The 11,971-nt window shown below is 40.6% G+C and overlaps 1 protein-coding gene and 1 long non-coding RNA gene across 5 annotated transcripts in view; one reads left to right on the top strand and one right to left on the bottom strand.

Annotated features, from left to right (window-relative positions):
* Positions 1-3,888: 3,888 nt before the first annotated feature.
* Positions 3,889-7,691, bottom strand: LOC311618248. The gene is made up of 3 exons (XR_014794282.1): positions 7,564-7,691; positions 7,246-7,342; positions 3,889-4,118 (listed from the first exon to the last, which is right to left on the bottom strand). It is a non-coding gene; the product is annotated as an uncharacterized lncRNA (long non-coding RNA).
* A 192-nt stretch (positions 7,692-7,883) lies between these two features.
* The window catches only part of MASP1 (MBL associated serine protease 1), a gene marked incomplete at its 5' end in the record, with an annotated part of 59,065 nt that continues 54,977 nt past the window's right edge, over positions 7,884-11,971 (top strand). For all 4 annotated transcript variants that reach the window (XM_084875644.1, XM_084875643.1, XM_084875642.1 and 1 more), the window contains one exon: positions 7,884-8,004. In XM_084875644.1, the coding sequence (XP_084731770.1) occupies positions 8,000-8,004 (5 nt within the window). The remainder of the gene's footprint in view (positions 8,005-11,971) is intronic.

The raw sequence follows: 11,971 nt of genomic DNA, 5'->3' as shown, positions 1-11,971 counted from the left end.
CAGTATTATATAAAATGGTGAAGGGTATTCTTTAAGAAGAGGAAGAAAAAGAAAAAGAAAAAAATTATGAACAACAAAGTGACAACTACATATCTATCAACAAGTGAATCTAAAAATCAATTGAACAGAAAATATGATGAACAGAATAAACTGGTGAATATAATAGAATCAAGGTCATAGAAAGGGAGTGGGCTGACAATTCTGGGGAGGAAGGGGTTGTGGGGGTGTAAGAAGGGACTGGACAAAAATTGTACACTTATAGATGAGGACAGTGGGAGAAGATAAGGGCAAGGGGTAGGGGGAATTGGGTGGTTGAGAGCTTTGGCAGGAGAGAGGAACAACTGTAATAATTTGGACAATAAAGATTTATTTTTTTTAATTTCACAGATGGATGTGGTTATGGGTATACTATATGGCTAAGGTGAAATGGAAGTTGTCATTGAAGATGAGGAGGTCAAGGAATGACATTACTCAAGGTTTAAGGAGGAATTGAAAAGGAAAGGTAAGCAATAGTGCCCTGTGCTTAAACTTTTAATGAAGAGAATGAAAGATAGGACCAAGAGGTTGGAAGGTCATTAACGGAGGACCAAGAGGTTGGAAGGTCATTAACGGTCACTAACAGAGTTATAGCAGAATAGGAGAATTTTGGAAGGAGGATGGAAAAGTAGTGGTCATGAAACAGCTATAGGGAGTTAGGGAAATGAGAACCTGACTTCTCTATGATCTGAGTCCTGTCCTCCACACTGTCTTACCCCAGTTATCCATTTGCTTCTTATGGCTTAATCAACCCTATCCATGGTTGACTAAGATCTACTTAATCTATGTGGCCTTTGCATCTGAGTAACCTCTAGGAGAGAGGAGAACAAATAGGAGTGGATAGCTATAATTGACATAAAATGGATTTAGGTGAGCAAATCCAACAGAGGTATGTATGGTGTATTAATTTCCTAGGGTGTCCATAACAAAATACTGTAGACAAGGTCATTTAAATTGCATGAATTTATTTTCTCACCAATCTGGAGGCTAAAAGTCTAAGATCAGGTGTTGACAGGTTTGGTTTTTCTTGAGAACTCTCTCCTGGGCTCACAGATGGCTGCTTTCTTGAGGTGTCCTCACATGGTCATCCCTCTGTATTGCCTGTGTCCTAATCTCCTCCTCCAATGCAGACACCAGTCATATTGTATTAGGGCCCCCTAGAAGAGTCCCCTTTGAAAGATCCTATACCAAAATATAGTCATGATATGAGACACTAGGGTTTAGAACTTCATCATATGAATGGGGGTGGGGGGCACAATTCAGCCCATAACAAATGGTGTACGTCTCAAGGTCTTAAGGACCCCAAGATTCCCGCTTATACATCATCTTCTCCCATGATTACCATGAGGATAAACAGCCAAACAGGAAACCAGATACCCTGTGTTACCAGCTAGGCTAGTACCAGGTTCACAGAATCAAGCTCTTCAGTAGAGCTTGGTTAAATGGCAAGGCTTCCTTTGGTCAGAAGTTTAAGTGGAACATCCCCACCTCCTGCTAGTTTAAATCTTAATCTCCTCTCACCCTTTGTCCAGAGGCATGAGAAAGACTGTCAAAGAGAGCCAGAATTGTCTTAAAGAAGCCACTTCCAAGTTGTTTCTCACTGAATGAAATAAGGCAGAAAGCAGAAATTGATATGCGGTTGAGAGATGGGAAAAGGAGTGAGGTATCTCTTCTTATAGAGACAAAGGAGGTTCTATAACCCACAAGCCTAATGGCAGCTGAGAATGCATGAAGAATTTGCTCACCAGCAGAGGTCAAAACACTTCACCATACCTCTTTATCTGACAATACTCTGTGGTAGGGAGCCAACCTGTGTTGGCCAGACAAGTGTCTTAAAAGGTGCTTTTTAAAACACTTAGTCTCAAATAGAGTGGCCTGCAACTTTATATAAAAGAGCAGGAGAATATGGAAATCTGAGTTCATTGTCTCAGCTCCACCATCTAATTTCTATGCAACGGGCAATGCATATATAACCTCTGAGACTAAATTACCTCATCACAGTATTATTAACCAAGTACATAAAATAGAGATGATAATATATGGCCTTTACTGGCTATTTTGGGGATAAAATGAGTCATAACAGAGAAGCATTCTTCTTGGGTGTACCTTTTCCTGTTTTATCTTAGAGATCACCCTCTTTTATTAAAAAAAATAAATCTTCATTGTTGCAAGTATTTTATAGGTCTTCCTTCCCCGCCCCCGCCCCCGCCCCCCATTAACCTCTTCCAGCATGCTCCAATGGTCACCCTCTTTTTAAAACCACTTTGAGATCTTATAAATTTTAATCTCATCTCAATAGTAGTGTGACAGATATTGTTCTACACACTGAAACAAGGATGCCATGAAGTGTTTGAGTAGGAATGTGCTTTTAAAAGATAAATCAAAACACCTAGTCCAACATTACCATTGAAATTAGAAACTCCAAACCCAGGAGGACAGACAAAAAGCTCAAGGCTTCACATTGGGTTTAGGCAAAACGTGGCCTCCATTCCTGGAATCTTGATTCACAGGCCAGTCCTCTTCCACCGTGACTCCACCCTCTAGATCTATGCTCCCAACATGTAGCCATTTACTTTTACAATTTTTTTTTCAGATGCATATATACCAACTAATTATTATTTTTAAAACTTTTATTTAAATCAACTCTAGATTTATTTTTTAATTAGAATCCATATATTTGGAAACATGGTTCTGCCATAAATATAAAAATAAAGATAATGAATTAAAAAATTGTTAAATTCTAGCAAAATACCATTGCATCCTCAAGACTGAGCCTGAGACCTGCCTTTCCTTGTTAAAAGGGAAAATAGTATTCATGGTATAATGATACCACTTTGAGACTTTCTTTTTTATAATATCAGGAGTGAAGGAGAAACTTCAAAGGCAGGACTCTTTTTGGCATATGATGGTGACAGACATTGACAGTCAACTCATACAATCCCCACTTCCAACCTTTATCTTCTTTAATACCAGCTTCCTCTGTATAAGCTGTAAAACCCTCAAAGTTAGTGGTGGCTGTAGGAATCAGCTCTGGCCTGTGAGAAATTAAGAAAATTCCCCCAATGCTACCTTTTCCTCTTTATTCTTCTTTTCTACTTAGATAGTGATATGACATCTAGAGTCAATGCAGCCATTTTGTAACCATGAGGTAACAGCATGACAATAAAAGCCCAATTCCTACAGCTGGTAGAGCACAAAGAAAGAAAACAATGTTGAGTAGCTGCTCCAGAACTGCCTACCTCCTCACTTTTTACTATATAAAGAAAATAAATTCTCTATATTTCAGCATTAGTCAAAGTTTCTCTTTTTATTTTCCAAACAGAATTTTAACTGACCCAATGTTTATTAATTTCATGTATTTGGCACCTGCAACCAGCTTGACATGTCTTTCATGCTTTGGGGAAACCTTCTATAAGAGAACCTGTATTAGTTTGCTAAAGATGCCATAACAAAATACTGCAGATTGGGCAGCTCAAACTGCAGAAATTTATTTTCTCACAGTTTTAGAGACAAGAAGTTCAAGATCAAAGTGTTGGCAGATGTTTTAAAGAAGTTCAAGATTAAGGTGTTCTTTTGAGCCATCTTTTCCTGGCTCACAGAGGGCCACCTTCTTGCTGTCTCCTCACATGTTTTGTTTGTTTGTTTTGTATTTGTTTTTGTTTTGTTTTGTTGTTGTTTTTTCCATGTCTGTCCTAATCTTCTCTTCTTATAAGAACACCAATTACATTAGATTTGGTCCCACCCTAACATTCCATTTTAACTTAATCACCTCTTTAAAGAGCCTATTTCTAAATAGTCATGTTCTGAGATACTGGCTTGCTTCAACACATGCATTTTGAAAGACACAATTCATCCTATAAAAGAACTTAACAGTTTATTTATTTAGTAGAAACTATTTTTCCTTCCCCCAATTCTTTTGTTACATGACAACAAGGCTCATGAGTGTTCAAAAGTCCACAGGCAGGATCAGGAGTTCTCAGATGAGGGGAAAGTGTCCTGAATTTGGGGTCAGGAGGCCTGGGCTGTAAATATTGGTTATCCTCTTGCTGACACACTTAGTCTTTCTGAACCTGTGTCATCATCTGTAAAAAGATAGGAATATTACATGTAATAATATATTGAAGTGGTTTTTTTTGTTTTTTGTTTTTGGTGTGTTTTTTTTTTTTATTATTCCTCAGATGATTCTGATAGTCTGTTAGGCTCTGAAGTGATGGCTTTCAGCATACTAAAAGTCATTTTGTAGAATAACCCAAATTTTAATTCTAAGATGTGATTTTTGGGGCTATTTATCAGTTTCTTGGATGTTCTTAAGAAGCTTGGATTTAAGACTTTGCCAACAAAAAACCGTTTTCCAAATTCCTTACATTTTCTAACACATTCATGGAATTCCAGAAGGTTCCATCCTCAGGAGTTGCATATAATAAATACTTCAGTAGAACATGTAAACTAAGTCCTTTCTAGTGGTTGGAATGCTATGCCACTTATCCTCTTTGTAGTAGTTTTTCTGTTCCTTTACCCTGACCTTAAACTGGGGGTATTGAGCCCCCATCTCCCATTCTATACTCTCATGATCCTAAATAACACCCTGTTAGTTTCTTGTATGCATATTTTAAACTTTTTAGTGAAACTTTAAAAAAAATAAAGCTAGCCAAGACCGGTTTGGCTCAATGGATAGAATGTCGGCTTGGGGACTGAAAGGTCCCGGGTTCAATTCCAGTCAAGGGCATGTACCTTGGTTGCGGGCATATCCCCAGTAGGGGGTGTGCAAGAGGCAGCTGATCGATGTCTATCTCTCATCGATGTTTCAAACTCTTTATCTCTCTCCCTTCCTCTCTGTACAAAATCAATAAAATATATTTTAATAAATAAATAAATAAATAAAATAAATAAATAAAGCTAGTTGAAGCTTTTTAAAAATTATTGTTCTGAATACCTCTGTTTCAATTCTGATTAATGGGATGCTATTATGGCAACAGATAAAGCCAGTGTCTAGATTAGAGGACCACTTTGGACTCTTTGACTCGCTTTATAGGTCATTAGCAATCCACTTGATCTACTATAAGTCAATGTGTTGAATAACCCAAATTTTAATCCTTAGCTGTGATCTTTGGGGTTATTTTTCAGTTTCTTAGATATTCTTAGCTGCAATAGCATCCCATAGTCCTCCAGCCCACATGTATATGTGTTCATGATCTTAGCAGAGTCTAACTCTCTGATTTCACAGTGTAGCAAACTGATGCCTCCCTCCCCCTCCCATAGTCAACAACCTAGGTGACCCGCCCAAGGTCACATACAAGTTAGCCTACCCATATTGAGCCTACTTCCAGACCACTTCCCTTCCATTGCTCCCACTCCCCCATCTATTTATGACACCACAGGGAATTTTTACCGAAAACACAGAACAATATCACCAATGTAGTCCACCCCAAGGGGAAGCTTCCCTGAAGCCCACACAGATCACTCCTGAGCCACAACATTCTTGTTTTCACCCAGACTCCATCAGAGCCTTACCTCACGCTTAGGGAGGCACACATCAGATCTGCTGCATATTGGCAGAACTTTGGCTTAGACTTACTTCAAATGCCTCCCATTGAATGCTGGCAGCCTTGAAAAATCATGGCCAGAAGCCATTCCAGGAGGCTCAGTTGTCCTATGACACTTTACGAGGAGAAGCTGATGACTTTCCCTCCCAAGCTATCCACTTCGTGCCTGGGACAAATGACCGCATTTCCCTGTATGTGTCCTAAATTAGGAGAGGGCCGGCTCAGCTGCAGCATGAATGGAGGGAATGTCTTTAATGGGCAGGACCCTCTGCACAGCACAGTGTGCCTTGTGCCAAATTCTTTCTCTTTCAGTTTTAAAACCCTTGTGTATTCCAAGAGAAATGTAGTCCATGTGTTTCTGCTTCATTTACACTTAAATCATTTAAATGTTGTTTTGTGAGAGTTATTTGATGTCCAAGGACCCTGTGAGTCTTCCTAATGGGACTTTTAAGGGGTTGTTTCTATTATGCCTGAAACACAAAGCAACATTTCGTTGAAACAGTGACTGAGGACAAACCTAGTCTCTCATCCCTTGTACTTGCACTCACATTATTTACCACAGCCTGTTAATAAGGCCGGCCTTGGAAACTGGAGAGAAAATGGAGCAAGAAGGATTTCAGTGAGATTCAAGCCATCATTCCCTAAAATGTGCCAAGACAAAGTTGGGAGTGCATGCATGTGCCCCCCTGATTAGAAACGGTGGTAGCCCTTTCTCGGGTACCCCACTGGCTAGGTAAAAAAGCCCTCCATAAATATAATCCCATTAAGTTTCGTAGCAACAACCCCATTTTCTAGGTAAGAAAACAGAATTGAAGATGTTATGTATTGGGCCTAAAGTACACAGCTGGCTTAGATAGAAGTTTGGAGTCTAGCACTATTTTCAAAATAGTTCAAATTGAGTCTCTCTGTGAATGTTGTGTGTACTTGAATTGTCATATGCATTATAATACATTACTGAGAAGCAGTATAATATAATAAGTTAGAGATCAGATTTTTTTTTTCTCATTGCTTTCTAGCTGTGTGACCTTGGGTAACTTGTTTAACCTCTCTGGGCAGTGTTGACACCTGTAAAATGGTGACACTGTTACTACCCACCTAGCTGAGGTACAAAGATGATTGGAGGGAATTAACACATTATTAAAACAGGGCCTGATGCGTCATTAATTAGTGGTAGTAGCAGTAAGAAGCAACAAAGGGCTGGCAATCTTGGCAAGTCATGCAGCCTCTCTGAGCCTCAGTTTTCTCATTTGTAAAATTAGTATAATGGTATGACACTCACAAGTTGGTGGGAGTAACTAAGCTGACATTTGTGTATCTCTCTACCTAACACAGAAAAGGTTCTCAATAAAAATCTCAGTTTTATGTCCATTTGGTTGTCATTGTTGTGAAGGGAGTTGCCTCTCTTATTATTCAGCTCAGCTTAAATCTGGTGCTGATTTCTCCACAAACCTGCAAACAGGCCTGGCTCTTCCTACACTGGGGTGTAGGGCTTTCTGACTGTGGACCATCCTCTCTGGCTGTGTTAGACCTCTATACCTCTGAGTTGGTAAACAACACGAGTTCTGTGTTTCAGTGGGAACACCGAGCCAACTGCAGGGCCTCTGCTCCCAAACATTCCCGCCAGCAGCTCTGCTCACAGGAAAACCTGTGCTGTTTGCCCACAGACCTGGGGATCAGGGATCTGTTTTCTTTCCCACTGTGGATGTTAGAATTGCCTGCTTGGTTGGTTATTTCTGTTTAGTTGGTGTCCTTTCTCCAATGTCCTGAAAAAGAGCAGAAAACTATAGCCATCTGGCAAGGGAGACTGAAGAGAAATTAGACTTTGTCCCCCTCCACCCTCTACACTCACACAGACTAACAACACACAGTCGCACAGACTCTCTCTCTCTTCTCTCTTTTCTCTCTCTCTCTTCTTTTTCTCTCTCGCTCTTTCTCTGACACACACACACACACAGTGACACAAATACCTATTTGAGCCACTCACTTATTTCAGTTATTTTCTCTCAGGGACTGGAGCCAGCCATGCAGGATAAAGGAGGGAACTGGAGGAGCAGCAGATCGCTTCAGGAAGACAGATTCTGTTCTGTCAGGTTCCTCTGAGTGTGTGTAAGAGGGAGGAGGGAGAGAGAGAGAGAGAGAGAGAGAGAGAGAGAGAGAGAGAGAGAGAGAGAGAGAGAGAGAGAGAGAGAGAGAGAGAGAGAGGAAAAGACAGAGGGAGAGAGGGGAAGAGGGGGAGAGGGGATCTGTTGCAGGCAGGGGAAGGCGTGACCTGAATGGAGAATGCCAGCCAATTCCAGAGACACACAGGGACCTCAGAACAAAGATAAGGCATCGCTGACACCACATCGGGGACGAGCTCACAGACAACTCAGGCTGGGAGGGACCAAGGCCAGGCAGCCAGGAGCACCCAAGGCAAGAAAATGAGGTGAGTGCCAGGGTAGGAATGGGGCAAGCATGTCCCTTCAGGGACCAGGTGTCAAGTAGCCCTGCAAGGTCTGACCTTGTCTCTGGGCAGACTCACCTTTGTGTCCTGTGGGTGGTACAAAGGGTTTTTTTTTTTTTATCAATCCTTGGGGCTCTGAGAGGAAGACTGGGATGGGCGCCTTCCTGGGACTCCGGAGACATGCAACTTGAAACGGGAGACTTTGTGCAAATCCTGTCCAGGGCTGCTGAGGCTCAGATTCCTCCTCTGCCAGCACAGGGTGCTGCCTGCTGGCAAATGAGACTCTCCTCCTGCTGCCCACAGCTCAGTTTCTTGTTTTCCTCCTCTGCAAAGGACATTGGTTTACATATCCCAACACTTTGTGAGTTAGATGTGTGTTTGTGTGTTTATTTGTTCTGACCGGAAAAGAAACCAGCTTCCCACAGCTCAGCTCTGAGGTTTCTTAAACCCTCAGAAGTTGGCCAGTTAAAACCCCAATTTAGAAAACTGAAAACCTGTCCCCGTTTTACAGTTTTCTATAAATTTCTGAATTTCTGACTGGAATCAGAGGCAGCTGGTGTCATGAGTCAGAATACCAATAGCACCAAATGGCTCTTACATGATACCACAATTTTATTTTATTTTTAAAGGAGCCTTTGGTTCTGAACCCAGGACTTTAAATTCTAATTGTTTTTATGCTCTTCAACATTTCTTATTCCTCAGCTATAGTTTGAGTTACTTGATCCTTCCTACCATACATTGCTTGTAAGTTTTCCTCTGCAAGTCTCAAAACCTTATCACCATAATTATTTTTACTAATTATAAGTGTCAATGCTGTTAAGAATACAAAAAGAAAAAGGGAAGAAGAAAGAAAAGAAAACCACTGCAGATGTTAAGTCCCTAAACCCTTCTTTCCCCATTAATTTTTTTCTCCATTGAAAAAAAGGGTGTTCTATTTGTTTCTCTTTTGCAAAGTCACCTAGCAACTCTTCTGGGTCTGGGATCAATGAAGGGCTTCAGATGGTTAACTCTTTGAACTCAGATTACCTGTGGTTCAGAGAGGTAATCAGGTCTTTAAGGTTAATTCTTTTAAAGGAACATTTGTTCTTTTTAAATACATTATAATTTTAGATCTGCCATCTAACTTCATATTCCTTTCTTTTAAAGGAATGTCGACATGCAATGACAATTTGATTGATCTGTCACTGTTTGAATCTCACCCTACCCCCAGTGCCCCAGTCATACGGAACTGCAGGGCTGATGAACCGTTCTGTGTCTTTGCATTTATCTATTTCTTAGCCCAGAACATCCTTCCCCCTTATTTTCTACCTAGGGGACCCGATTGTTCCAGCCGACTCAAACATCACCTCCTCTTCCCTAGCCAGCATCCCCAGAGTAAGCATCCTCTGGGGCTACATCTCTTCTTGTCTTTGTAAGATCTCCTTGTTTAAATGCCCACCTCCTCTCCCAAGACCAAATGTCTCTTAAGATATGGAATCTTTTTGCATTTGTATGCCAGTATTTAGCATAATATCTATTTCCTGTTAGGCATTCAATAAATATTGGCTGAATTGCATTCAGTTGTGAAATAGCACAAATACTACAGAAAAGTGCTCCACTAGAAGTTTTCCAAGAGTCTTGCCTCATATAGAAGGGCACTTCAGAGTTTAAAAGAACTCTTTTACGGGCATTGTCTCTTCTGGTTTTCAGATTTTTGGATAAGGTAAGGATTTATAAAAAAAAAAAAAAAAAAAAAAAGTTACCATAAAAGTAGTTAACAATTTACCCAAAGCCACATGGATGATTTAGAAGGCTCAGACTTAAACTTGGGTCTTTGGGCTTCAACTCCAAGACTTGGATTTTTTTTTTCCTACCATATTCTACCAAACTCTCAATCAAGTAACATTCTACACTGGCCTCCTGCACATTAGCATCATCTGTAGTACTTCAAAGTGCCGAGGACTGTAGACCAATTAAACTAATCTGTTGAAGGAGGGGCTTTGGCATTAGTATTTTTTTCAAAAATTTTCACATAAAGACACGGGTTTTTGAATTATTTTTCACAGGATTAATTGCTTTGGCTAGATGCCTGGGCATATGGGCATGGACCCAGCTTCCTCTGTGAGCTTCGGTTATTCCTTTCTTCTGTTGAAGCTAATTCGCCATATGGTATTGGCTATGACATGTCACCTCTCGGGGTATCCTTTTCATCACCCATCAACTAAGGGTGTTGTCAAAGGGATCTATGCAGTCCCTTTCAACTCTTCTACTCAGAGACAGTCTGGATGTAATGTGGGTTGAAGTGAGGGGAGTGAGTGGAGAGGATAGAAATTACTACTCGTTGCACAATCACTGATCTGCACAGGCATTTTTATCCTTCCTGATGGCCTACTCCCACACTGGAGCCTCTGAAATCCCAGTTTTCAACATTACTTTTGACATTTCAAGCAAATGTAGCTCAACTTTTTTGATTAGTTAGAATATAGATAGCAGGTGTCAGGAATTGTACAGCCGGTGCCTGGTGTATAAGAAGCCAAAAACATTCAGAGAGTGTGATGGGGAATGAAAGCCGACACTTATATCCTCTGATTTGCAGGCCCTAAAGCAAGCAAGCAAGCATATGCTCAAGCCCATTATGTGCAAGGAGATATTTGTTTCATATGTTCAACTGTTTTGAAATGCAAACAGAATAGAACAGAAAGCTTCGCAGGCTTTCCTCCCACACTAAACAGTTGTCTATCCCACATGGTCCTGGGCTTCTGGGCTGTCAGCAGCCGGCCCTTGACAGCCCCACAGTAGGAGGCTGAGTCTCCTCCATGTGGTCTGGAAAAAAGCAGCCATGGAGAAAGTCGACCTTTGAGCCTTGCACAATCTGGACGTCCCTATTGCAAAGAAGTCCGATTTGGGAGCCAACGCTCACTCCTAACCCCCCTGTTTTTCGGGAAGCAGCATGATGGAGTAATCATAACTAATGTTTGCCTAGGGCTGGGCAGTTAACAAAGCACTTTCCAACCGCCTCTTTTTCTGAGAGCAACCCTATAGGAAGTCGTTATTATCACCAAATGGATGAAGAGGCAGAAACCTAACATGACTTTCCCAAGATTGGTCAGATAAATGAAGTAAAAGTCTGAACTGGAACCTAGTTCTTCTGCTCCAGGACCAACACGCTCCCCTTCCCAAGCAGCACTGCAGCAGAACTCCCTGCCCTGCTGACATGGGTATATATTTCCTCCCTTGAATGTAGGGCTGCCTGGGCCCTGTGAGTGAGTTTCTGGACTCAGCTTTCCTATGAATTCACTAGAGACTTGAACTAATGCCTTCCCTTCTCTCTGCCTCTTCCTCCAACAGATTGGTTTAAAAAAATGTTGACCCTGGCAATTGGATTAGAACAATTTGCTTCCTTAGTTGCGCCTCACATGATGCTATTGTAAGGGCCTTGGAAAAAATTTAAGTAATTTTATTGTTTTCTTTTTATTGAAAAAAAGATAGTACAGGTCCTTCAAGACAAATTTGAACATTTTGTATACACAAAAATAAAATTAAAAACACTCATAGTCCCATGTCAGTAATAACCACTGCTAGCACCCTACTGATATCCTTCTACTCCTATTTGCACTTACCTATTTACCGTTTATGTAAATATCATGAGAAAGCTATGTATGTAGATTCAAAAATGCATGCATATGCATATATACACATATATGCATCTGTACATGTGGGAAAGAGGGTTAGGAAAAACAGTTTCCTGACTAGAAAAAATATAATTATTAATCCTAAAATGCTGGGTATAATTTCCCAGAATTGACTTTTGGGGCTGTATAAGACTGTGGCCCCATTTCATTCATTCATTCATTCATTCATTCATCCATCCATTTATCCATTCAGTCATGATCAATTATTTATTAGGCTCTACACCAGGTCCTTTAAATACATAACCTTGAGTTCATGTGAGTTCTTTAATTTGAGAATA

The sequence above is a fragment of the Pipistrellus hanaki genome (assembly GCF_964339955.1).
Source record: "Pipistrellus hanaki genome assembly, chromosome: 2".
Classification (NCBI taxonomy): Eukaryota; Metazoa; Chordata; class Mammalia; order Chiroptera; family Vespertilionidae; genus Pipistrellus; species Pipistrellus hanaki.
This window is presented reverse-complemented; position numbering and strand designations above follow the sequence as displayed.